This window comes from Kogia breviceps, chromosome 11, assembly GCF_026419965.1.
Source record: "Kogia breviceps isolate mKogBre1 chromosome 11, mKogBre1 haplotype 1, whole genome shotgun sequence".
Lineage (NCBI taxonomy): Eukaryota > Metazoa > Chordata > Mammalia > Artiodactyla > Physeteridae > Kogia > Kogia breviceps.
The window spans coordinates 79173753-79201451 of NC_081320.1; the positions used below are offsets into that span (position 1 = coordinate 79173753).

A 27699-nucleotide genomic window follows, 5' to 3' on the forward strand; every position below is an offset into this window, starting at 1 on the left:
TAAAATGAATCCTAAAGAGAAGAAGAGAAAACCATGCAGAAGATAAATAGAAAGCCAAGTGGGATATTGACTTGATCCTTCTCCAGTGCAGGGTAATTTGGCTTACTAAAGTGAGTTAGATCATAATAAATTAAATTTAGATTTCTGCACATCAGTTAAATAACTCCCCAGACAGAATTCCAGTGAGAGGAAGAGGTGATAATACATGGTGGAAATATTTAAATGGAGATCTTATCTAATAATCCATAATTGATGTGCTGTCCCTGGATGAGGGAGAAGGATTTTGCAGCTCTTTCCTTTGTCATGAGCCCAGGTGGGTGAGTGAAGGGCTGGCTTGCCCCTCCTTCTTTGTTTGAGTTGGTCCTGCAGACTCTGGGGAGTCTGTTACAGGCAGTCACTCCTCTCTCAGACCATTCCTACCAGGTAGGACTTACATAGCTGTACTGGTGTGATGAGGGATTCTGCTGTCTTCTCTTGACTGGCCCGTGGAGAAACAAGGTCACTTCCCAGATGGATGTACATTAGAACAGTACAGAGGTGGGCAGATCCTCCTGCATTTTTGTGACTGCCTAGCAGGGTGAAGAAAGTGGCCCCGTGGATGAGTGAAACATCTGGTGATGGGGAAGGAACACTGGTTTTGAGGTCAGAAGTCCTGGGTTAGAGTTCAGTCGTCTCCAGCAAGCTCTTATGCTTTCTCGAGCCTCAGTTTTCCAATCTGCAAAATGGAAACCACCTAACTGGCCTGCCACCTGCATGGGTTTAATACAAATGAGATATTCCAGTGAAAATGCTTTGAAGACTGTAAACATTTCTGTTTGTCTTTCAATCATTATTATACTTTTTTGTTTCTAAAAATTCTATTTGGTTCTTTTACAAAGAACTTGTGTTCTTTCCTAATTTTTTATTCCGCATTTCAACCTACATATGCTTTATTTTGTATCTGTAATTTCTGTGTCTGGATTTCTTGGAGAATCAGAATACGTTGTTTATAGTTTCCACTCACTCTCCCTTATAGTGGACTTGTTCCCTCTGTGTCTGGTCATTTTTTATTGTGATTCCATCTTTTGGTGAGCTACGTGGGAATCCTGGGAGCCTACCTTGGAGATGCTTTCCTCCAGAGAGTATTTATATTTGTCTCTACTGGGAGCCAGGTTACAGCTGATCTGGGACCATTTAGTCCCGCTTCTTGACCTTAGTTATGGAAGACTCAGGTTCAGTTACTCCACCTTTTAGGAGCCTGGCTTTACTTTCTCAATGAACTTTACCCTCGGGGCAGCCTCACATAGTGTCTTTACTTACCATTCAACTATCCCAGCTCTGGCTTTAGCACCCTGTATTTTCCCTGGCCTCACCTCTCCTCTTGTGGTGAAGATTTTTGTTCTAGAAAGCCCATTAATGCATTAAAAACCACATTTGTGGCACTTCCCTGGTGGTCCAGTGGTTAAGACTCTCCGCTTCCAATGCAGGGGGCACAGGTTTCATCCCTGGTCCGGGAATTCAGATTCCGCATGCCGTGGGGCATGGCCCAAAAATAGAAATAATAAAATACAATAAAACAAAACAAAACAAAATATATCTTCAAAAAAACCCCACCACGTTTGTTGTTATTTATGCAAGATCTAGCTGTAGTTCAGCGTGAAGGTCCTGGCAAGTATCCGGTCTGCCGTGGTGCTACAAGCACACGGCTCCAGCAGGTAGAAGGCAGGGGCACTCGGGGTGCTGCTGGGATGCCACAGGCTGCGGTCCTGGAAGCAGCGTGGATGCGTGGAGATGTGAACGCCAGGCTGCACAGCTAGTGTAGAAACTGGGTCTACAGGCCTTGAGGCACACTTCTCAGTTGTGTGAACTTGGGCAAATAATTAATCCTGCCCATGCCTCAGTTTCCTCACTTGGAGATTAGGGATACAATTTTCTGTTGTATATTTGGATTGTAAGGGTTAGACATCATCTGGGTTACCCCTCCCTCACTACTTCCCTCTGAGGTTCTGACAGGGGAGCTGGGATGGGTAGTTTTGAGTGCCCAGTAGGTGGTGGACCTTATCAAAGGCGCAACAGAGCAGCTTCCGTCTAGGAAGCCTGCATATAAAAGTTAGGCTGTATTATGAGCAATGTCTCCCTTCTCGTTCTGCACATACGGAAGGGTTTCCAGGGTGTTTGAATTCCTTGATGAACCCCACCTGACTTCACTTACTCTTGTTCTCTTGATCCTTTGGTAGATCTTTTGCACTTCGCTGTGTCATTTTTTTCTGAGTTGCAAGTCTTATATAATGGGGGGTTGGAAGACCTGGGGAACACATAGTTGCCATTAAATATCTGAAGGGTATGAAAAAGAAAGGTCAGATTAGTAGTAAATATCCCCGGGGATAAAACCAGGCCCCAAAGGGAGATATTACCAGGAGACAAATTCTGGTTCAAAATGAGAAGAAAACTTCTAGAAGTTACAGTCCTTTGAAGCTTGGAGTGGGCTTCTTGGGACCGCTCTGTCCCTGACTGGTGGGATGTCCACTGGTGGAATGTTACACTGGAGTTTAAAACATTGGGTGGATAGATGAATTATATTGTCTTTAAATTATCAGCTATATCATTTTTTTCAATTATGACCTTCTGTGTGTTAGTCTCTCACATTCCCATCTTCCTGAAGGAATCTGCCAGCAGAGTTCCCCCTTTCTTGCCCTATCCTGGCAGGGTGAAGCCCACTGCTGAGAGGAGAATGACTGCCGAGAAGGGGGAGTGAAGAGCAGGAGGGAGGCTGGTGAGAGGGGGTACAGACATCCTCGCGTGGAGGAAGATCTCTTAAGCAGAGAAAGAACTGGACCTCGAAAAATGGTGGGAAACACATAGATAGTCTTCGAAGGTAACCCAAGAAAATGGCAGTGAGGATGTACTAAGGTTGAGTCACCTAATGGTTGAGCGCAAGGGAGCTGGAGCTAGGCTGCCTGGGCTCAACTCCTGGCTCTTAACACTACCCGTGTGACATTGGGCAAGTTCCTCAATCTCTCTGTGCCTCGGTTTCCCCAGTTATAAGATGGGAATGGTAATATTGATATCTCGTATAGTGAGGATTAAATGTAAATATTTAGGACACATGATAAGAGCACCCCAAGGTGTTAGCTGTTTATTATAGGGTGAGTCTGAGACATTCTCTTAAGGATCAGGTGCAGTTCAGAGTAAGATGGAAGGAAGCCTTAGCAAGGGCTAGAGATTTTCTCATTTGAAAGTGAAAAAGAAGAGAATTCGATCAATAAGAGAAAACTCGTAATACCAAGCTGGGGAAAGAAGGGAGGGAGACAAAAACATGAGTGGAAAATAGAGGCATCTTCAAAACCTAACAGAAGGGAAGGCTACACCCATGATTACTGAGCCAAATAATCAGCTTGCAACCAGAGTGAGAGAAAACAGGCCAGGGAAGGATAGAGGAAAAGGGATTCATGATTTCTCATGGAAGTGTGGTGAGAGGAAAGAAATGAAACAACTTAACAGATGTGCTTTTGAGCTTTCATTTTTGGTGCCAAGTTACTTAAGCACAGGTCTTGGCCAGGGGCTTGGTTGACTTGATCAGATAGTTTCTACTTAAAAGATGGTCTTCGTTTTTGTTTGTGGCATCATACGCCTCTTCTGAAACACACACACTCTAGATTGAATAAATGCCGGTCAGAAGGTCAAGTGGTGGCAGCTCGGGGGGCCATGTGGCAGTGGGTGCAGTTCTGGGGTGGGCTCTTGGGGGGGCTCCTTGGTGTGTGTTTTTGATTTGGAAAAGCATTTCACCTCCTGTGCTAGGAAGGCTTGTGAAGGTGAAAGTGCCTGTTCAGAAACTCTCTCAATTTTCACATGAGCCAGGAAGCGAGGAGTCCGATGCATGGGTACAACATACATGCCCTGGGCCCTTAGAGGCCAGATGTGGGGACTTACGAATTGAAGAGCTTGGAAACCAGCTCCAAATCAGGACTGGAAGTATCTGGCAAAGTCACTGCCCCTTTAGAAATTCCGGGAGGACCGCAGTCAACTCTCTTCTGGGAGCAAGCAGGGCAGGAGTGGCTGGCCCTTCCTGCGGGCATGTCCCCCACTCCACTCCTCCAGGGGGGGTCTTTCTCTGCCCATTCATCCTCGGCAGAGAGGACGCCCGTTGTTCTGTCCATGATAAACAGAGCGGACCATGGCGTTGGGAGGCCCTGGGGAGATTCAGTCGGGGGTCCCGTCCCTTACTAGCCGTCATGCATGGGCAAGCCACCTTACCTCTCTAAGTCGACCCCTCCCTGTCCAAATGGGGGTTGTGTGAGGATTCAGTGACAATACCTGCAAGCGGCTTCATAAAATGGAGATTGCCAATCAAATGGTAGTGTTGTTTTAAACACAGTCTCACCATTATTTAATACCTCCAGATATCATTATAGAAACACCAAGCTCCCAGTACAGGGAGATCCCCCCCCAGTGGATCCAGTGCAGCAAAGTGGGAACCAGTTCTGCACCTGTGACCATCTGAGGGAGTGGTCCTCTCCAAGGATGCCCTTGACTGACTGTTCAGACAGTTTCTCTTGCCAGCCTGGCTGCTGCTCTGGCTCTAGGCTTTCTGGAAGCCAGCTGAGTTCTCACGGCACCATCTCTGAGGATGCCAAGGATACTTAGCTGCCCTTAGGGTGGCGATTACCAGGCTGAGCAAACCACCCAAACTTGTACCCCCTTGGCCCTGAGCCTGGTCTGGTATTAATAGAAAGTAGGGATTGGGATGAGACTTAGAGGTTGGTCGAGCGCCCTCACTCCAGCCCCTGTGCCTCCCACGGTGCCTGTCCTACCACCTGCTTGTCCAGCTGATGGATGGAGCTGTACACCTGGGCCCCATCAGGCTTCCCTTCCCACCAGGTTAAAGTGCTAAGGTTAGCTCCCAACTGGTCTCCTCGTGGAGCTCTCTTCCCTCCACTCCATCCCGCACATGCAGCCAGAGATACTTTCCCCTGACCTGCTTCATACGGGACCAGCGCATTCTGGAATTTTCTTTCACTCATGCTCTCTTTGCAGTCCACACTCTGGCCTCCCCATTCTGACCTAGCCATTCCCTGAACGCATGCCTCTCCCCTGAGCCATTCTGCCTTTTCTCTGGATTTTCACTGCACACGTACTTCCCTTCCCCATATCTCCTCAAGCAAAGCAAAATCCCTGCTCATCCTTCAAGTCCTAACTCATTTGATGCTTCTTCTGGGAAGCCGTTCCCATGTCCCTCGCTCCTCTGTTATAGGTGTCTTCGTGCAGGTGTCTCTACAATGTTGCGCCCGCTGGAGGGCAGGGGCCTTCCGTCTCCGCGTCTCCCCTCCCCAGCACACAGCACTGTAGGGGCTCACAACTTATTTTGAGATTTGAAGTGAATTCAGGGGGGCATATGAGCCAGCTGGAGATGGTTCAGGGCCCCACGGCCCTTCCCGCAAGAATGGGATGTCAGGGTGGCCCTGAGGTCATGTTCCAAGCACAGGTGACATCTGTCAGGCGGTGACATGACACAGCCCAGGCTGGAGGTTTCATACCCCCCACACACACAAATACCCCCAAGTAGCAGCAGTATCACAGGACATTAATAAAATCAATTATTGGATAAAAATCACTGGTTTCCAGTGCTTCATTTTGTGCTATTAGCAGGAGAATGCTGTTTCAAAAGGAGATAACAGAGAGAGAGAGAGAGAGAGTGAAAGGGAAAGATCAATTATCAGATAAGATGCAGTGGTGCCTGAGATGAATGTGTATGTGGGCGAGCGGCCCCCCTTACCTGCCAAATGTGGGCCGAGCGCTTGCACCGCTGTCGGCAGTACCTGCCCTGGGCCTTCCTGTTTAGATGCCCTGAGTGCAGAAGAGCATCCTGTTCAATGATGGGATGGGTGGTACCCGGGCAGCTTCAGATACTTGCACAGCGAGGAGGGTCAGTAATACGTGAATGAACATCTCATCCTCGGTGCCACCCCCAGGGCTCCAGCCCTCATGGTCCAGGTCGGGGCCTGGTCGATAGGTTCTTCCTGGCACAGCATTCTTTTGGCTTTGATGAACCTGAAAGGTCTGAGCTTTGTGGATACAGACCGGCTCTCTCCTAGTGGGGGCAGCACTGGCATCCACTGGGCAGTGGCTATCAAGGGAAGCATCCAGTTTGCTGAGGCCCTGAAGCCCATACCTCCTGCTGGCTGTGTGGAGTCTCTGTTGGCTGCAGAGCTGGGGTGGGCAGAGCAGAGGCTGTAGCCTGGGCTCTGGGCGGGAGCCGTCGCCTCCCTGTGTGAATCCCCTCACCTCCTCTGCACTGGAGGGTCCAGGAGACAGAGCTCTGCTTTGGGCTCTGCCACCATCCACCTGGGTGACCTCAGACAAGCCAGTAACCTTTCTGAAGGTTTGTCTTCCCTACTCTGCAGAGGGTCTTGGGGAGGGTGAAACGGTATCGTGCATGCAGAAACCGCCTTGTACGTTCTAAAGTACTGTCTTCTCTTGTGGTGAGGGTTATTACTTGCTCCCCCATGGATGCTTCTTAAAAATAAGCACAGATTCCTGGGTTGGAGGAAGAAAGGAACACACAGGCATCCATCTGGTGGGTAGCACAGCATTATAGATGGATTGCTTACTTCCCACCGCCACCTTCCTTTGGCAGAGGAAGGAATGACAGTCACTGTGTACCACCTACTATGTGCCAGCACTTTGCACCAAGTGTCTCAAATTACCCTGGAGAAGTAGCCTCTGGGGTTAGTATTCTAGAATCCGGGTCCCAGCCCTGCCGCATCCTAATTGTGAGATCCTGAGCAAGCTACCTGGGCCATAGCGCCTGCTTCCTTGTCTGTGCAGTGGGAATCCAAGCAACATCCCTCTCCTAAAACTGCTCTGAGAACTACACGAGGTAATGTGAGTAGAGGTCCTAGCACAGTGCCTGGTCTGTGAGCACAGCACTCACTAACTAGTAGCTGTCATGGTCACCGTCATGCTGTTGTTACTATTGTTGCTCGTGGTTTTATTAACGTGCTACCTCCGCCCCTATCTTTGAGCTAAAGCTCGCCAGCACAAGCCTGGTCTTGGCGGCTGGGCACTGACAGAGGGGGCTGAGAGGAGCGGGAGCCATCCTCACAGACTTCCTGTTCGTGTCACACAGATTTCGGATGCTGACTGGGTTGACGTGTGGGACCAGTTTGATGAGCGGCGGTATCTGAATGCCAAGAAGTGGCGCGTCGGTGATGATCCCTATAAGCTGTATGCTTTCAACCAGCGGGAGAGCGAGCGGATTGCCAGCAGCCGGGTGGTCCCAGACACTCGCCTTTTCAGGTACTTCTCCCGACCCCTCCCCGCGGCCGTGTCAGATCCACAGCAGGCTTGATTTGTGCAGCGCCCAGTGCCAGGAATCGGGGCAGGCAAACCGTGTGTTGCCCGTTAGACACGAAGGGGTCTGTGACGTTGCAGTTTGTCCCGTCTGTGCTCCTTGCTGCCGTGAGCCGTCCCGGAGCACCCCGTGGAGAGGGAGGGGGCCTCCACCTGCGCCCTGCCGCCCTCCCCCGGGGCTCCCCCTAGGCATACCCGCCATGAGGTCATGCAACACTAAACACCCTACAGCCAGAACCTTTCTCCCCTGGCAGATTCCCATGGCCTGGCCTGGCTTTCACATTGTTGGGGAGGGCAGGCCTCTGGGCCGTCGGACTGGTGGTCTCTTCTGCCGCCAGGAGGTCGCTCTGGCTTCTCTTCTCGCATGCCAGAATGTCAGGCCGTCAGAGGCCCTACAGCCTGACATTTTGGCACGTGAGAAGAGAAGCCAGAGGGGCCTCTACGCTTGCCATCGGGTCCGCTGTCTGCTTCGGAGCAGCCCTTTCACACAGCCTCTGTCCTGCTCTCCCCTTGGTCAGGCCCCTTCAGATGGGTTGCAGAGATCAGGCCTGGGGCAATGTGGAAAGCTTTGTTTCCCCAGCAAAAAAGAGGCTTTGTGAAGGCCCTTCGCCTCTCAAGCCTTCCTAGAGTCCGCCAGCCCTTTGCTTCCTGGGGAGGCCTGAGGAAGCAGGTCAGTCTCACCCAGCGCCTCCCCTCCTGACCTCCAAGCTGGGAGGCCCAGCTGTGCCAAAGACCCATGAGGGCGTGTTTCCTGTCTGCTGTGGGAAATTGACTTGGTACCCCAAATAGCAGACCGGCAAGCTTGGGGTAGAGGGGCTTGAAGGCAATGTCAAATGAGAGACTGTAGGCTTGGTGTTAGCTCCTTAGCTTTCTGTGTCTGTCTGGGCCTATGCGTACCGAATTGTGGATACTGGGGTTTAGGAGCAGGACAGTAAAACTTTTCATGACAAACGAGGCTGGTCGATCAGGTGGAACGTAAGTTGGCAATATGATAAGGCTGGTGCACTCAGCCTTCCCAACTAGGCTGCGCAACTCAGAACCTTGACTTATACAGCTTATTTCCGTGGCGGGGTTTGACCAGTCCTGGTTAATCACCATCACTCCTAAGAGGAGCCAGAGTCCTGGTTTCCCCCATGAATAAAGCCAGGGGACTGAACTGGATGAGATCTATGCCTTCTCACTCTGAGAGTCTGTGAACCCAACCCTCCCCTCGAGGTACCCAGGAGATGCTTCCTTAACAGTGGGGCCTGCAAGTCCCCTTTACCCAGGACACTCCCTGCTGCTTTGCCTGAAAGCTTCAAGTCAGAGTCTTGTATTATTCCTATTAAAATTCCCCAGCACTTACCCTGGTCCTTGGACCTGATAGAATTTTATTTAAATATTAGATTATTTTATTTCATGGGACGGAGAGTATGTAGAGGAGAACAGGGAAAGGGAGCAGGCAGAAGGCTGAGAAGCTCCACTGGGTCTCCAGCGGGTGGTGTCTCCCTTGTCTTGTGTCCAGATGCCGAGGCCCTGTAGGGGGACACAGGGACACCTCCTCACCAGGAAAGGGGCTGGTGCACCTGGGTGACAGCTGTCGGAACTGCCTCTGAATGCTCCCACCTGCAGGAAGGAGGTGTCGGGGAATTCACTGAGCAGGCAGATTTGCGGGGTTACCTGAGCGGGACTAAAATCTGCGTTCACCCTGTTTTACGATCTGAGAGGCAGAAATGAAAGCATTTTACAGGGCTGGACATAGTGGTAGTTGTGGGTGAAGAACTCAGCCTGTCCCCAAGGATCTGAGCTCCCCAGGTCCAGTTCCAGGCTCCCTACCTGACCCAGTGTGTTTCTTCTGTGAAGTAAGTGTGATCTTCTGGGATCGTAGCAAGAAGGGAAGGAGAAGATTTCGACAGAATGCGGACACCCTTTGGAAGACAACGAGGAAAAGTGTATCAACCACATGTCTGCCTCGGGACAGTGACCTTGCTCTGTGGGAGCTCAGATTGTGTTACTCAGAGAAGTTCAGATTGATGGATCCTAATCTGAAAGAGCAAGAAGGGGAGAGGACAGGGCATATTGGGAATGAGGGCAAGGACATGGGACCAGGCAGCCATGGCACATGGTCCCGCCTACTGTGTGCAAAATCCTAAGCAAGCCCTGACAGAAGCTGCCCATTGGTCGGCTATCTGCAGGCTGAGTTTGGTACGGGACTGACCCTGTGCCTGTATCACCCTCGTGGTGATGGGAGTTCCAGAGACCGCAAAGCCCAATGTTCTTCTCTCCAGTGGGCCCCCACTGAGTGGTGACTTTCTGTCCACAGGATCTCCCATCATCTCCAACCCTGACCTCCCAGGGAGTCTGTGTCCTTGAGGCTGAAGTCACCAGCTAAGTCCCTTAATCCTTCTGTGATTCTAGCCTCTCTGTTCTATCCTGCCTTCATCCTCCTCCAACCCTGGGGCTTGCCTGCCTGGGCTGACAGAGCCCCAGGGCCCATTCTCAGGCCCTGCCTGTCCCAGCTCTGACCAGCTGTGGCTGCTGGTGACCTGCGTCCACCTGACCAGGGATTCTCAATGGTGACTGACCTTTGGGGCTGGATAACTGTGTGTTATGGGGGGCTGTCCTGTACTTTGGATGTTTAGTAGCATCTCTGGCCTCTACCCACGAGATGCCAGTAGCACCTCCCCAAGTTGTGACCACCAAATATGTCTCCAGACATTGCCCAGTGTCCCCTGGGAGCAAAACTGCAATGAGAGCACCTGCCATAAAGCCAGCCCTGCTTGTTACCTGAGTTCTCAGGAATGAAACGTAAATAAGCCTTCTCAGCCCTAGCAAAAGGATGAGGCCGTATCTTCCCCCTAAGTCAGAGTCAAGCAGAAGGCAGTACAGCCCAGGGGTTAATGATACAGAGTCTGGGATCAGATCACCCTGTTTCCAGTCTTGCCTGTGCTGCTCACTAGCTGAGCAAACTCATCATCACCTGGCTTCTCTGGCCCACACTTTCCTCTTTTGAAAAGTAGGGATAAAAATAACAATGATACCTACCTAATGCACTTTTCATAAGGATCAAATAATCTATATGTAAAGCACTTACATACTCCTTAGCAAGTAGTAAAAAAAATTTTCATTGTGGTCATTATTACATGGTAGTAATATGGGCAGGCTGGCACTGCAGGGCCAGGAATGGAAGGGAAGTGTCGGGGCGACGGGGGGGGGGGGGGTCTCCTGAGAAAACTGAAGATACTCAGGCAAGAGAGGCAACCAAATGCCAAGTGTGAGGAAGGAGCATTAGGGAGATCACTTAAGTTGTCAGGAGGGGTGGGGATCAGGGAGGACCAGAGGAGGGCCTCAAGGGTAAGTTCAAAGCTGGAGAAATGGGCGTGGAGTGTTGGTCACGAGTGGGGGTCCCAGCAGTTCTCAATCCAGGCATCTCATAAGAATCACTTGGGGAACTCTTAAGAAATGCTGATACCCAGCCTCCAACCAGCTGAAGTGTCTCTTTTCTGAGTTCCCCAAGTGGTTCTAGGGAGCAGCCAGGGTTGAGAGACGCCGTTCCAGGTACGTGTTTCTCAAACTTAAATCACCTGAGGTTCTCGTCAAACGGATCCAGCAGGTCTGGGGTGGGACCTGAGAGTCTGCATTCCTATCAAGCCCGCAGGTTCTGCCGATGGACGGTCCATTGATCACACTTCGAATAGCAGAGGCTTAGAACGACGGTTCTCAAAGTGTGGTTTCCCAAAGCAAGAGACTAGCTGCGCTGGCCTCACCTGGAGACTTGTTAGAACTACAGTTTCTAAGCCTCCCCCCAGAACTACTGAGAGAGGCACTCCGGGTGGAGCCTGGCAATCTGTGTCCCAACAGGCACCACCAGTGATTCTGATGCCTGCTCAAATGTGCAAACCACAGAGCATCAGCTGGCACTGCGGCTTCCTTTTGTGGGTCAGATGAAGTCCATGGGTGGGTTGGTCCAGCTGAAAGGCCCAGGGTTTGAGTAGAAAGTAGCCCCTGGAATAAAGATGCCTTCCTGCCTATAGGCTGTAGCCCTCTCCCTCTGTCCAGGTGATGGGTCTCTGTCTCAGCCCCTGTAGAGACCTCTGGCTTCTCTGCCCCTTCCTCTTCTCGGTTTCTTCAACCACAGGGTGTATATGCTGCCATCCTCTTGGCAGTTGGCGTCACCTTCACCAAGAAGCTCCTACTGTGGCCGTTGGCCCACCCTGGACTCCTGGTTCCTTTGTGGGACCCGACCCCATGGACACAGCTTCCCTCTCCCTGTCCATGTTCCCATGATGCCTTGCAGCTAAGGTTCTACTAGTTATGACACCAGTTGCCCTCTAGGGGGAGAAATCTTTGATGTATGATAGGAATTCACTAAATGTTTGTTGAGCAAATGGAAGGGAGAATAAGCCTGGAAAGACAACTGCTGACTCTTTTCCTATCTGCCTTATGGGTAAATAGGACAAGAGGAGCTAGAGGAAGCCCCCTTCTCCGTATCCTCCCATCCTCATGGGCTTCAGCTAAGGGACCAGGAGAATAGCCTCCATTAAAGGAAAAAGGCCTTTTTCCCTTAAAGAGTTCTCATTACTAAAAAGAGAAGAGTGAAGAAACAGCATGTGAGAGGGGTCTGAGCTTATTAAATTTGCTTCCAATTTTCCTACCACAGTAATTGCATTGTGATATATAGGATGCGTTTGAGCAATGCCTGAAACACGGGGCTGTTAGCTGAGCATCCGAGCAGGCACTGCTGAGAAAGCGGGTACTGGGCAGAATGGCTTAGGAATCCAAAGGTGCCCAGGTGGAGTGAGGAGGGGACAAAGGAGGAAGGCTGCAGAGGTTTTCACCAACCACCCACTGTGCTGATTGAAAAGCGAGTGCATTGGTGACCTGGAACGCTGACAGACAAGTCATGGCGGGGTGTCGTGTGATAGAAGAAGCCCCAGAGGGGCCAGGGGCTTGATTCCCTGCGTGAAATGGGATAGAGTCACCATCTTTCTCTTGGTCCTTTACCCCGTGGAGTCCACGGTATTCTGTGGGAGGCAGCAGGGTTTACCTGGAGCCTGGGATGAGGTGAGGAGTAGGAGATAAGACCAGGGGGCAGGCTTTGAACTCTCCATTCCAGGGTTTATGGGGGCCGTGGGGTCGATGGGGTCAGCAGTGAGGAAAGTTTAGAAATGAGTTTCTACAGTTTCCAGTGGATCTACTCATTCACCCTTCGGGGTCAACCACCTTCCCCTGCCCGCCCTACCCCTTACGTAACATTTGACATTTTCACAATCTTGAGGTGGAAACCTGCTGTCTTGGGGCTTCAGACATGTCTTTGCTACAGCTCGGTCTCCCCAACCCCCTGATTCAGGCCCAGTGAGAGCAGTGGGGGCAAGGTGACCAGCAATGGCCTTCCGCCCATCCCTGCCCTGTCTCGGCTTGTTTTCTCATCTGTAGCTGGACTAGATAACCTCGAAGCTTTCTCGTTCCCTGAACGCCACACAGTTGTAGATGGGTTCATTCTTCCGTGGTTGCCCTTCTCTTCCAGATGTAAACTGTACACTCCGCTCTCCCACCCGCCTCGGCCTCGTGTGAATACAACACAGGGTGCTTCATCAGGGCATCCTAGTCACGAATTTTCCCCCTAAGGCCCATTGTTCTGTTAACCCGGAAGAGAGCCTTAATTTCCAGGGCACTACCTAAGTCCTGTGGGGTGGCCAGGATGAATGGACGTGGCTGCCTGTGTTGGGGGCTGGAGGTGGGGTGCCATAAATGTTTCAATGTGAGGAAGAGACAGCGTCTAGCTGGGGTGGGTCTGAGGAGACTTCCCAGGGGAGTTCTGCTGTTTCTAAAGCATTGACTGGTCCAACAAATAGTCCTCATTTTCCAGTCCTGCTGCCCCCACCCCTGTCACCACATTCTGGTGACGACAGCTGGATTTGCTATCATCCAAGTAGCCCATAAAACGTCTGGCAGGCAGGAAGCCTTTAAATGGAGGCACACCCGTCGAGAAGGGGGGAAATATTTTGATAAGGCACATGTATATTTTCGCTGTTGCCTAGCAATGCTTATTATGGGGTCGCTTTGATCGCAGGGGAGCAGGTGGCAGGGTGAATGCACCCGTGAGCCGTGAGCTGGGTGGAGTGAGAGCTGGGGAGCCTCATTAGGTCACCTCCCCGGGCCATGCTGGGTTTGATTGTTCCCCTAGGCGGCATATCCTCCTGGGCGCTGTCCAGTGCAGTGCTAAATCATTCGAACGGTGGGATGCCCATCGCTTGCCTGGAGGGAAAATTCCACACTTCGATACATCTCACCGGGAAGATGTTTTTCCTTTGCTTCTTTTCATCCTGGGAAATGAAGGGGCCGTGGCCCGGTCTAGGATTGCATTTATCCTTCCTTGAATTTACTCGGTTGGAATGGCTGCCAGAGATCATCATCATTTCTATCCTGGTACTCGCCACTTAGCAGTAATAGGATCAAAATCTTTATGGCTGGAATGGCTAAGCATTAAAAAAAGAAGTTCATATTCCCTCAGAGTCAAGGCAATTCCACTAGCTCAGCATAGACTTGGTAATTCCACATCAAGGTGGAGGGGAGGGGAGGGGAGGGGAAACCCATCGCAGACAGTTAGCTTTGCAAACAAGCTCTCCCATCTGCGGCATTCTGGGGTCCCTCCTGTGCGCCATTTTTCAATACAGGAGTTTGTAAACCCATTGACAGTGGTTCTGAGAGTGCTTCACTCCAGAGCATCTGAGAGTTTCAGGGAGCTTTGGAAGGGAATAGTGGGAAGAGTTTCCCAACAGCCTGGAATCTCTCAGCAGGAGAACTGTGTCTGCTGCCCTGGGTACCCCTGATTGCAGGACCACTTACAGGCCCCGGGAAGGGGTTCTCTCCAGGGTGCGGAGGAAGAAAGACCACAAAGGCTGAGAGAGCAGGCGTCTCTGAGCCAGGATTCCTTCCACTTGGGTCCCCTGTTCCTTATGTGCCACCCCTGCAGGTCCCTCCCTCAACCCCTGGCCTGCTCTATGAGTTTTGGACAGATTTCACAAAAGGACGACTCTTCAGCCTTTCAAAGGGGGCCAGTCAAGAAAATCTACTGATGAGAACTCATCTGGACAAACCGCCTTAGCTAATGTTTTCTCACACCTTGTTTCCTAGTTAATTCCCACCAACTTGACTTCCCACCACTGTGCATCTCACTCATTCACTCATTTCCGCATTCATCCACTCAGCACATTACTGAACACTAACTGCATGCCGAGCTCCGTGCTAGGAACTGTTCTCCGCTCCCAGGAGCTCATGGTCTAGTGGGAGAAGTGCACCGCGACGGGTTCCTGATGCTCAAATGTGGGTTGCCCTGAAGCCATGTCCTTATTTCCGGAGTTAAGGCACAGCCTTCCCTCCCTTGATTTCCAAGCGCCCATTTCCTGCCCTGTCTCTGGTTGGGTGTAGCTATTTCTGTCTTGACCATGGAACAGAACACAGGAGTTAGGAGCTTTCCCGTAGGAAAAAGGCAAAATAGAATTAGTCTGGTGTAAGGAGGAGAAAGAATTTACATTGGGAATGGGAAGCAGAGGCTTTTTGAAGGAGGCAGCATCTGGACCGCAAGAACTAGGGAAGGCAGGTAGGAGTTTTGCAGGTGGGAGGCATTCCAAGTTGAGGGAACAGTGTACCAAAGGCAAGGAGATGGAAGAGCCACAGTGTTTTGTGGGAGTCAGTCCAGTTTCCTTGGAGGGTGGGATAATGGAGAGGATGAGTGAGGGAGGATAATTCTGGAAGGGATACTTTGGGTCACGTTGGGGCAAAGCCTTGGATTTGGGGTGAGGACTTACAGTTAATTCAGTAAACACTGGAATGCTTTCACTTTCACACTTGACCTGGCCCCTCATCAGAGCAACCCTGAGAGATGCCCTGGACAACACATCTTGGGGCAGCACCATATTTTGGGAGCTCCTGCCTGGGGGAGGGGACCAAGCCCAGCCTGAACCTGAAGCCGGCCCAAGGCAGTGGAGCGCAGTGTGGGATCTTGGCTCTGAGGCTCTGGCATCCTCAGGGTGGGAGTGTTGTGTCTTACACCTGGGAGTTTACTCAGAGGTGAGGTGGGAGAGATGAGAAACGAGACCTGGTCCGGCAGGAAAAGGAGCTGGTGGGGACCTGGAAAAGGGGGTTTGTCCTTGACCCCCAAACTAACTGCTGGGCTTCAGGATTGAGTACCAGTACTGGCTGCGGAGATTTGGGCAGAACAGCAAGACTAGCAGATTAACCACATACCCTGGTAAGGAGATCCAGGCTCAGAGAGGTTAAGGGACTTGTCCAAGGTCGCACAGCTAGTCAATGCTTGGGTGAAATTCAAAATCAAGCTTTTAGATTCTAGGTGAGCGTGTGTGTGTGTGTGTGTGTGTGTGTGTAGATATATACACATATATATATAATTCTGTCACAAACATAAAACCCCTATTATGGCCAGGTTCACTGAGTGAGTGAGTGTGTGTGTATGTGTGTGTGTGTGTGTTTGACTTATGCTTGTAGGAACAAGCAGAAGAGATGATGCATGAGGATTCTGGGCTTCAGATAAGATAGTTTGATATTTTTATTTTAGTTTTGCTGAGAGACACAGAAATAACATATTTCAGTTGGTTAATGGAGTCAGTAGTTTCTTCTGGTGTTCTGTCACTGAGGCCAAATTCTAATGGGCAGGTACCCCAAGAAGAACCCTGTGTGGCTTTGAAAGGTACTAAATGGCCTTGGTTCTGCGGGCAGATTTCCCTTCCTCCTCCTTGGGTCTGGCCCCCTTATTACATGATGCCTGAGGAAAGAGGCAATGGAAAGAGATGTAGAAAGAGACGGAGAGGTATATTCAGTGCCCAGAATAGGAAACTGGTTTGGAATTAATATTTGTCATGAAAAAAAACAGCCCATAATACTTATTACTTATACATATTGAGTAATTAGGCTATTAGGGACACATCAGTAAGTGAGCAGTCCTGGCACTTGCTCTCATGGAGCTGAGATTCCCCAAGTGAGCAAATCCCCCACTGGATAACTGGGGACTCCCTTCGTGCCCCTACAGGCCACCCGTCCCTGCTCACCTGAGGCTCACTCCCCGTGGGAAGAATGTTCCCTTACTCTGGCCTTGAAACTCATCCCTGGTGCTCAGGGCCAGTAACACCAAAGGGAACGCAGTATCATTTCTCTCTCCTCTAAATTATCTTTTTCTTGAAAATTTGGTTTGGGGTGTGTACTTTTAAAGGTCAGAGGCAGAAGGCTGAGGGGACCTTGGATTTGCGCTCTGCGTTCTGGGGTGTTCTCTCTAGCACTATGAAGGACACCAGGCTGGTTGGAGTTCTAAGAAGGGGACAAGGCACTGATGAGTTTGCTACCTATTTCATTACAGTCCTTGCCTATTTCATGGGCTGTATTTTTTTTTTTTAGGGGAGGATTATTTATTTATTTATTTATTTATTTTTGGCTGTGTTGGGTCTTCGTTTCGTGTGATGGCTTTCTCTAGTTGTGGCAAGCGGGGGCCACCCTTCATCGCGGTGCGTGGGCCTTTCACTGTCGCGGCCTCTCTTGTTGCGGGGCACAGGCTCCAGACGCGCAGGCTCAGTAGTTGTGGCTCATGGGCCTAGTTGCTCCGCAGCACGTGGGATCCTCCCAGAGCAGGGCTCGAACCCGTGTCCCCTGCATCGGCAGGTGGATTCTCAACCACTGCGCCACCAGGGAAGCCCTCATGGGCTGTATTTTGAATCCTTCCAGTTCTGTGGCTTTTGAAATATTCCTGCAAGACCAAAATATACCCATGGATGAGGATCCCTCTTCATCTTAAGTAAACTTTCTATCAAAGTATCACATACATACAGGAAAGTTCACACTCTCTACATGTACAGCTTGATGAACTTTTCCTAAGAGAAATTACCCATGTTCCTGTATCAAGCACCTCAGTCAAGCACAAGACCCTCAGTTTGCCAGAAGCCACCTTTGTTCCCCACTCCTTCTCCCTACCGTAAGTAACACTGTCTGGACTTCAAATGCCATAGACTAGCAGTGCTTGTTCTTGAACTGTTTATAAATAGAATTACACAGCGTGTGCTTTGTGTGTCTGCCTTCCCTCAAAGGTATGTGTATGTTTAATCCACTTGGAGTTTATTTTTGTATATGGTGTTAGGTAGTATTCTAATTTCATTCTTTTACGTGTAGCTGTCCAGTTTTTCCAGCACCACTTATTGAAGAGGCTGTTTTTTCTCCATTAGAGGAAAACATAGGAAAAACACCCTTTGACGTAAACCACAGCAAGATCTTTTTTGACCCACCTCCTAGAGTAATGGAAATAAAAACAAAAATAAACAAATGGGACTTAATTAAACTTCAAAGCTTTTGCACAGCAAAGGAAACCACAAACAAGATGAAAAGACAACCCTCAGAATGGGAGAAAATATTTGCAAATGAAACAACAGACAAAGGATTAATCTCCAAAATATACAAGCAGCTCATGGAGCTCAATAGCAAAAAAACAAACAGTCCAGTTAAAAAATGGGCAGAAGACCTAAATAGCCACTTCACCAAGGAGGGCATACAGATGGCCAAGAGGCACATGAAGAGATGCTCAACATTTAGAGAAAGGCGAATCAGAGCTACAATGAGGTATCACTCACGCCGGTCAGAATGGCCATTATCAAAAAATCTAGAGGGCTTCCCTGGTGGTGCAGTGGTTGAGAATCCGCCTGCCGATGCAGGGGACGCGGGTTCGTGCCCCAGTCCAGGAAGATCCCACATGCTGCGGAGCGCCTGGGCCCGTGAGCCATGGCCGCTGAGCCTGCGCGTCCGGAGCCTGTGCTCCACAACGGGAGAGGCTACAACACTGAGAGGGCCACATACCGAAAAAAAAAAAAAAAAATCTAGAAGCAATAAATGCCGGAAAGGGTGTGGTGAAAGGGAACCCTCTTGCACTGTTGGTGGGAATGTAAATTGATACGACCACTATGGAAAACAATATGGAGGTTCCTTAAAAAACTAAAAATAGAACTACCATACAACCCAGCAATCCCACTACTGGGCATATACCCTGAGAAACCATAATTCAAAAAGAGTCATGTACTGCAATGTTCATTGTAGCACTATTTACCAGGACATTTACCAATAGCCAGGACATGGAACCAACCTAAATGTCTATCAACAGAGAAATGGATAAAGAAGATGTGGCACATAGATACAATGGAATATTACTCAGCCATAAAAGAAATGAAATTGAGTTATTTGTAGTGAGGTGGATGGACCTAGAGTCTGTCATACTGAGTGAAGTAAGTCAGAAAGAGAAAAAAAATACCATATGCTAACGTGTATATATGGAATCTTAAGGGGGAAAAAAAGGTACTGATGAACCTAGTTGCAGGGCAGGAATAAAGAGGTAGACATAGAGAATAGACTTGAGGACTTGGGGTGGGAGGGGGAAGCTGGGGCAAAGTGAGAGCAGCATCGACATATATACACTACTAAATGTAAAATAGTTGGCTGGTGGGAAGCAGCAGCATAGCACAGGGAGATCAGCTAGGTGCTTTGCAATGACCTGGAGGGGTGGGATAGGGAGGATGGGAGGGAGGCTCAAGAGGGAGGGGATATGGGGACATGTGTATCCATATGGCTGGTTCGCTTTGTTGTGCAACAGAAACTAACACAGTATTGTGAAGCAATTATACTCCAATAAAAATCTATTAAAAAAAAAGATAAGTGTGTGAAATCCAGCCACATTTTGCAAGACAGTTTGTTCATTCTCATTGCTGTATAGTATTCCTTTGGAGGAATATATTACAATTTAAATATCTGTTCCACTTTTTTTTTTTTTTTCCCGTACACGGGCCTCTCACTGTTGTGGCCTCTCCCATTGTGGAGCACAGGCTCCAGACGCACAGGCTCAGTGGCCATGGCTCACTGGCCCAGCCGCTCCGCGGCATGTGGGATCTTCCTGGACCTGGTCACGAACCCGCGTCCCCTGCATCGGCAGGCGGACTCTCAACCACTGCGCCACCAGGGAAGCCCTGTTCCATTTTTAATGCTCATTTGGGGTTCTTCCAGTGTGAGCTTCTTCTGAGTAGAGCTCCTATGAGTAACCTTGTATTTGTCTTCTGGCGAACAGGCATATGCGTTTCTGTAGGGTGTATCCCTGGCAGCTTTTTAAGATTTTGTCAAACGTCTAAGGAAGCGGTTAGACCATTTCCACCCCCACCAGCAGTGTGAGAGTTCCAGTGGCTCCATGTCTTTGTTACCCATCACTCGCTATAGTCAGCCTCTTTCATTTTAGCCTTTCTAGAGGCTGAGCAGGGGTGTCTCGTTGTGGTTTAAATCTGCCTTTTTCCATGAGTCAGTGAAGTGGAACACCTTTTCCTAAGTGTATCGGCCACTGGAATCCTTGATCAAGGGTCTTGCCCCTTCCCTGTTCATCTTTCTGTGCTCTTTGCCCAAGAACCAAGCATGAAGCCTGGCTTCTAGTCCGTCCTCAATTATCTCCTCCTCTTCTGATTAGTTTCTGGCATTTTGTCCCACATCTTGGCAGCATGATAAAATGAGGGGGGAAGAGCTGAATGGAGCGTGAGAAGATCTGGGTCCTAAGATGCTCCCCAACTCTTCAGCTCTCTGGGTGACCAGTTCTTCCCCTGTAAGAAGAGAGAAGTAGCTCAGAGATTGTTATTAAGGTCACTTCTAGACCTGCTGCTGGTGGAAAATACTCTGCCAGTAAGAATGTGCAGGAAGTGACTTAGGAACTGACTCAGATTGGAGGCTATTTCCAGTTGCAGGGCTCCTTCTAGCTCAGCAGCAATGGCCCGCCCCCAAGACCCTGGTTTAATCATTCTCCTCACACACTTCCCTTCCTGACAAGGACTCAAGGGCCCCGCAGAACCAGTAGAGCTGTCCTTTTTTATTGCTGTCATGGCCGTTTCCTTGTATGGCTCCCCTGCCCCCTCATGCCTTCCCCTCAGTAGAGGTCACCAGACTCCCTCCCAGCTGGAGATCCAAATGTAAGCTGATTTGACACAATCTTTGCACTTATTCAAAGGTCTCAGGATCTATTAAACACGACGACAACAAAACCATCTACCCCTGGAATTGACATGTGGGCGGCAGCTTGACTGCAAACTGGTGACCTGCCTACGTTTTTCAGTCTAGTATAGGGAGTTGGAACATACGGACTTTTTCCCTGTGAAACCCAGGATGCTGTCATGTTCAGTTACCATTATCCCCCAACCCCTAGTGCACTTGGCGTGGTGTGATGACCCTAACACCAGAGAGAAACAGGGCTGGTAGGACTGGCTTGATGAGGCCCAAGGAGTCTCAGGGCACCTTTGGCAATTCCTTAGTGAAAGGCTGAACCTTGTGGTAAGTGCCTAGAATGAGAATAATCACACCTTATATTTATGGGAGACTTTCCAAAGCACTCTCACATCCCTTACCCATGATGTCCTCAGTAGCCCTTTGGGTGAAGGGGCCATTGTCATTTCACAGCGGAGGAAACAGAGGCCCAGGCAAGGCAACTGGTTGGCTGAGTGACAGAGTAGGTCTTCTCGCCGTGTGAGCCCTGAGAGAAGTCATCTCTGCCACTTACCAGCTGGTCCTCGGGCAAGTTGCTCAACTCCCGAGCCTCAGTTTCCTCATCTTTAAAATGGGAATAATTACGGTACCCAGGATTGCTGTGAGGGTGAGCAAATCCATAATCCATGTCAAATGCTGAGCCCAGTCTTTAACCCCTAGTAAGCACTCGGTGACTGTTTGTCAGCTGTGGTCACGAGCTGTCAAATTGTATTAGTCTGAGGACCAACATTAGCACTCAGGCCCTGGGGCCTTTTCACTGCTCCACAGCAGTGGGTAAAAGCAGGTCCAAGAGGCGGGCAGAGAGGGTGACCCAAACCAGGACGAAGGGGTGATGTAAGTTTGGAGAGGTCCTGGCTTGGCGCCTTGTCCCACACCTCTGAGTTGGGGTGCGCTCCAAGAGCAAGGCGGGCAGGGGTGGCAGGGGCGCGGGCAGGGAAGTTGTGCAGAGAGCATCCTGACTCATCCTTGGCTCTCAGCACCGAACACTTCACGTGCCTGAATGTCAGACTTACTTTGGAAACTGGAATGCAAAATAAGCCACGAGGCAACTGCAATGCCACGTCTGGCGAAATTTGCATTTTTCAGATACTGGGGATAGACGCCAAGGCCAGGAGAGGGAGTGATGTAAGGGCTGGGGTCCAGGAAGTACAAAATGTGTTTGACAAGAGATGAAAAGAGCAGAGAGGAGGTGGCAGCTGTGGGTGGGAGAAGCCGTGGGAAGGAGGCTGCCCGTGCAGCTGTGGTGACAGACTGGGATGGAGAGACGTGAGCCCTAGGGACCAAGGACAGCGGGAAAACTCACTGAGGAATGTGTGACGTGACAGAAGAAGGGCTCTGCTGGGGGACCCGTGGAGTCACGTGGCAGCCGGGCTTCCATCTGGACTGACAAGGGGCACGATCAGCAAAGGCCCCTTGTGGGGTCCTTAGTGTCCTGGATGTAGCAAGAGGAGCCACTTACATTGGACTGAAGCATATCGCGCCTGACAGCTCTCACCTCCTGCCCTCACCTCACCCTCCCAGTGACTGCAGGCCAGCCAGACCAGGCGTCGTGATCTCTGTTTCCTGTTTTCCTACTTCTCCCTGTCTCTCCTTGATTCATCATATGAACACATCATTTTTTCCGTACTCCAGGCCTTGTCGAGCCTGCCTGTCGAGACATCAAATACCCAGTCTGCTCTCCTGTCTCCATCTCAGGGCAAGCCCACTCTTCACCCTGTGACCCAAGCCAAACCCTTGGCGTCCCCTCTTCTCTCACCCCCACTTTGTTGGGTCTGCCTCCTACATAGCTCCTGGTCCCTGCCCTTGCTCCCTGCTCACAGCTCTCCCCTCCTCTACCTGGGTGACCGCAGCAGCCCTCAGCCGCCCTCCCACTGGGCTCTGCCCCCCCCACCGGTCCACCCTCCACACCTCCTCCATGGAGAGCATCCCAAATGCCGGCGCATCGCTCCCCATCCAAACCCTGCAAAGCTGCCAGCCCACCGCAGCCAAGCCCAGGCTTGCAGCTGCCTGAATGTGCACAAGGGTTCATTCACGCCTGCTCATCTTCATGCTCTCTCTGCTTGGGGTGCTCTTGCACCTTTCAGGAACGCGGGTTGGTTGGGTCCCCACTCCAGGAAGACATTTTGCCCCCTCAGGCTAAGTAGGGCAGCACCTCCTACTGGCTCACGTCTGAGCAGCACCCGTTACCCCGTGTTTCAAGCTTTCCCTCTCCCCTCCTTGAGCGCATGGGCAGGGATGCTGACTTACATTTGCACCTCCCTCCAGAGCTCTGCACAATGCCTGGCACTTGGACACTTCATCAGTATCAGCAGATGACCGATGGATTCAAAGAGCACCCCACTGGATTCGTTCTCAGACAATCTACTGAAAACATCAGGGTTTGCAAGTGCAGGCGTGGGAATGAATCCTCAGAACAGAGAGAGAAAAATCACGGGAAATTTAAAATGACCTTCATTCAACAAAGAATTCTCTGTGTTACCACATAAATCCAGGACCATAAACAGCCAACATTTATTGATCAAACTAGTCCCCTGACATGTGGTAGGCACCTTACATATGTTCTCTTAGTTAAGCCTCATGACAACTTTGCTGTGATCCTGGGTTTAGAGATGAGGAAAGTGACTGCAGTTGGTTGAGTAACTGGCCCACGGGCACATTAAGCAGTAGAAGTATGGCCGCTGCCCACGGAGAAGATAGCACAGCCATGCAGGAGGGGCAGGGAGTCCAGGGAGCCCATGAGAAGTGCAATGGAGGAGCTGACCTGGGCTGAGCATTGCACAAAAGTTACACTGAGGCAGCCCTAGAAAGGATGGTGGCTGGATGGGGAGGTGTGTGGAGGTCGTGGCTCAGGCATGACCAAGGAGGCGTGGACTGGTTAGCAGGTCTAGAAGGTTCAGGCAAGAGAACCGTGGGGCAGAGCTGAAGGGTTAACACGATGGTGGGGGCCTTGGGATGTGGCCAAGCTTTAGCTTAGGTAACTACGGAAGGTAGGGAGAGTTACGTGTGTGAAGCAGGGTGTTAGGAAGATTAATGTGGAAGGTGGGGGGAGGAATGAGACGAGGAGCCGTCAGAAGGCCATTGTAGTCCCACAGATCAAGGGGGTGGGCCAGGCTTGGACAGAGGAAATTGAAGGTAAAAAGAGGGGATGGAGGCAGAATTTGGTACAGGACTGACTCGGGGATGGGCCAACAGTCTAGAAGGGTACAGGCGGGCATGGGAGGTCTTGGCTTTTTATCTCCCCAGCTCAGACCCTCCACAGGGGCCCACCGTTATGAGTCCCCTAGAGAAGAAGAGACATTGGATGCTTGACCCTCAACCAGACCATTCTGGCTCTCAGTGTGCTGGGTCTGACCACATGCCTGGAGTCACTAGGCTACAGGTCTTATCTCAGCTGCTTCAGTTTGAGGAACATTTCCCCCTTCAGGTAAAGGAAGGGAATGACTCTTCTCTGATCCTTTAGCTGGAAAGTCTGAGAAGTTATCAGGACACAGCTCAGGGAAGATCAAGGGGAGACATCCTTCCTTAGCAGGTGAGGGACACCCAGACTTGTGATTTTCCATCTTTCCAGAACCTTCCAGCCTGCAGACTTAAAGAGCAAAGACAGAGAGAAAGGTCAACATGAAACAAAGTTTTGCAAACGAGTGTGTTGGCTGACCATCAAGGGTCATTCTAGTGGAGTGTGAGAGCTGAGTTGGGAACCAGACCATCTGGTGTGACATCGAGACTCTTCTGCTTACTGACTGTGACCTCACAGTCTTCTCCACGATGAGCGAGGAGGTCTCAGAGCACCTACCTCAGGGAATGATTGTGCAGATTTATAGCTCTTGGAAGAATACCTGAGACATAGGGTTCAATAAATGTTATCTATTATTACTATTGTGTAATGTGATTCAAGCAGGACTAAAATAAGACTTGGAGGAGCCCTAGCCTCAGACACTGAGGAATCTTTTTCAGGAAACATGTCAAAAATAAGCCTTGGCCCACCTCCACACTTCCTGGTCCTGGCTAGACTCTGCATTTGCCTTTTGAGAACATTCTCCCCTGCACACACACATGCACATACACGGGCACACAGCTGCCATCTGGGTAGTGCTTGGTACCAACTAACCCAGGTCCTGGCAGCATCCCAAGAGAAGCCTCTTTGCAGCTTCCTGAGAGCAGCTGATCTTTCTGGAGAAAAGGTGCTGCTACCTCCCTGTGGTTTCCACCAAACTTCAGTGTTCCACTCACTTCAAAGGGGCTGAGTTGTCTGGAAAAACACAGTAGTGCAGAATGGAGCCATGGTCATTTCTAGGAGGTCTAAATGTGGCCAGAGGCGTCTACATTCGCGAAGTTAGGTGTGCATTCTGAGCCCAGATTGAGCATGACAGCTTGGACAGCAGAAGTGCGTGAGGAGATACATTGGGGCTAGAGACTGGAAAAATGATACCAAGTCATAGCATCAGCAGCACCAAGAACAGAGCTGGAGCTGCTGCTTCCAGCGCAAAGCGTGGAGATGTCTTGTCTTCTGCACTTAGTATCCATGCTGTCTGTGGAGGGTGGACATAGGTGCATCATAATTTAGTGGGACAAACCCTTGAACTGTACTTTCAGATGCCATTTGGTGAATTGGTGCAGATCTGATCTGTGGAGTTGGGGAAAAGGGGAGATGCTGAGGGAGATTTTCTTAAAGTTTAATTTTACAATTTATAATACTTTTAATGATTCTGAGGTTGTGGCCTTTTTGAGTGTTTAAACACCTTTTCTTTTATGAAATAACAATGATGCTAGATGATGAGAGTTTTAAAATATAATTTTGCTGCAAAAGAAAATGTTGCAAACCTCGTAATCTTCTCCATAATTTTTTAGAATTTTATTTTACTCATATGAAAGAACCCATTATCTAGAAACTATTGTCTGACACTAATGTTGAAATTTTAAATTAGGTTATATACAACCTAGGTTCAGTAATGACCTAGGACAATGATGATAGATGTAAGCCATGTATGTAATTTAAATTTTTCTGATAGTCACATTCTAAAAAGTAAATTTTTTTAAAGACTTTTTTTTTAATGTGGACCATTTTTTAAAGTCTTTATTGAATTTGTTACAATATTGCTTCTGTTTTTATGGGTTTTTTGGTTTTTTGACCACAAGGCATGTGGGATACTAGCTCCCCAACCAGGGATCGAACCCATACCCCCTGCATTGGAAGGTGAAGTCTTAACCACTGGATCTCCAGGGAAGTCCCTAAAAATTAAAAATTTTTAAGTGAAATCAGTTTTAATAATATGTATTATTTAACCCAATACACCCCAAATTATCATTTTGACATAAAATCAGGTAAAAAAATTACTGATGAGGTATCTTGCATTTTTTATCAGTCTGAAATCTTGTGTGTATTTCACATTTACCGCATATCTCTATTCTGATACATCTCAAATGCTTAATAGCCACAGGTGGCTTGTGGCTACTGTATGGGACAGCACAGGTCTGGGAGAAAAGAGCATCTGACTCATAGTCTGGCAGTCCTATCAGCTAGGATTCAGTCTCTCCCCTCCCACGTAAGGAAGCATTGTTCATCGCTGGGACTTCAGTGAACAAGGGGAACATCCCAGCTTTTTAAACATAGCTGAGTATTTTCAATGCAACAGAGAATGCATCAGACCTGTTCACAGGCACCAAATGACTGTCCCAGAAGTCTCCCAGGACAGCCTTAGCCCAAGGCTCCCCATCCTCCCCACATGGTACCATTCTCAGTTTTGGTGACTTGTTTGGACTCCTCTGTGTGACTGACCTTGGCACGTCACTCAGCTTACAGCTCTGCAGCTTCCGTGAGCTGGTGCCACCTGTCACTTGGCAAGGGACGTTTTCTCCTCTGGCTTTGCCCCCATGGAAGCCTCACCTGCTTCCTCCCCCATTCACTCATCCACTCATTATTCATATGTTTATCGTACGTCTACTATGTTTAGTCGCCGTGCTAGGGACTGAGGTTATAACCAAGAATAAGTCCTGGCCTTCACTGCAGCTAAGAGTCAGCAGAAGAGACGGAGAGTTCCCAATGCTTGGTAATAAAACACAGTGATGGGGTGAGTGCAGGGTCCTAGAGGAGCACATAGAAAAGACTTGGAGATCAAGAAATGCTTCCGAGGGGAAGTACCTTCCAAGCCAGGATTAGAAGAGGCCTTGGAAGAGAGGAGAGTGCCTTTCAGACACGTGGGAGGGAGGGCAGCGCCTGCTGAGGTCCAGAGGGAGAAAGAGCAGGTGAGGCAGGACGTGGCTGGAAGTTGGAGGATGCGAAGAAAGGAGTCACAGGTGATGCTGGGTCACCGGGGATTGTAAGCAGTGATTACAACTTTATTTCAACTTTATTTTGTGAGCAGTTGGGCGGTGTTGAAACGTGTTAAAAATTTGCAGTTTGGAATGATCATTCTAGCTGCTGCATGCCGGAGAGATTGGAAGGGGATAAAGCCAGCTAGGAAGTGGCTGCAGTAATCCAGCAAAGACATGATGGGAATAGAGAGAAACAGCCAGATTGAGAGATAAGTAAGAAAGATTGATAGGACTAGGTTTCGTGAAACTGGTGTCAGGGACGGAGAGGCAGGATTCGAGAATATCTCTTGGGTTTGGGCACATGGTAGATGGTGAGCTGGGGAACACGGAAGGGTCGGCAGGCTTGGGTGAGGTATGAGAAGTAGAGGGTGGCTGACGAGGTCATCTCGTGGGGACATCCAAGAGAAGATGCTCATCAGATTAAGGTTAGGGTTGGGATCATTAGCAAACATGGGAAATTGAAGGCTTGGAAACAAGTAAAATAATCTAGAGGGAAGGAAGACTGAGAAGAGAATGGCTTAGGAGAGAATTTTGGAGGGGAGCACCAGAATTTCAGAGGAGGGAAAGAAAAGGAAAACCAAGGAACAGCCTAAGAAGAGGAGAACCATGCTAGGGTGATTCTACCAAAGCCAAGGGCAAAGATCCAAACATTTAATGAAATGTATGACCCTCAATATTAACTACTACAGAGATGACAAGCAAGGAAAAGACTGACAATTTTCCATTAGATTTAGCAACATAGAGAAGTAATAGGGACCTTGGTGGGAATATTTTGAGGGGGTAAAAGGGCACTGGAAAGCAGAGGTGGCCAGTAACCCTATGTGGACTGGGGCCTGGGGCTTCTCTAAACCATCTTCCAGGGCCCCTCAAGCCTGAGTGCTTTAAGGAAGTAGCAAGTTCAATAGCCAAGAACTAGGCGATCTTAGCTTGGCCACTGCCAAGCAGGATGAAGTGGCAGGTCAATTTGCTCACTGTTCTGGGCCTCAGGTTGCATATCTTTAAAAAAGGAGGGAGCTGGAA

General features: G+C 49.6%; 1 protein-coding gene across 3 annotated transcripts in view; it reads left to right on the forward strand.

Annotated features, from left to right (window-relative positions):
- Window positions 1-27699, forward strand: part of GALNT14 (polypeptide N-acetylgalactosaminyltransferase 14) — a 220104-nt gene that overhangs the window by 131950 nt on the left and 60455 nt on the right. For all 3 annotated transcript variants that reach the window (XM_067007867.1, XM_059079635.2, XM_067007868.1), the window contains exon 2: window positions 7106-7275. In XM_067007867.1, coding sequence (XP_066863968.1) covers window positions 7106-7275 — 170 coding nt within the window. The remainder of the gene's footprint in view (window positions 1-7105; window positions 7276-27699) is intronic.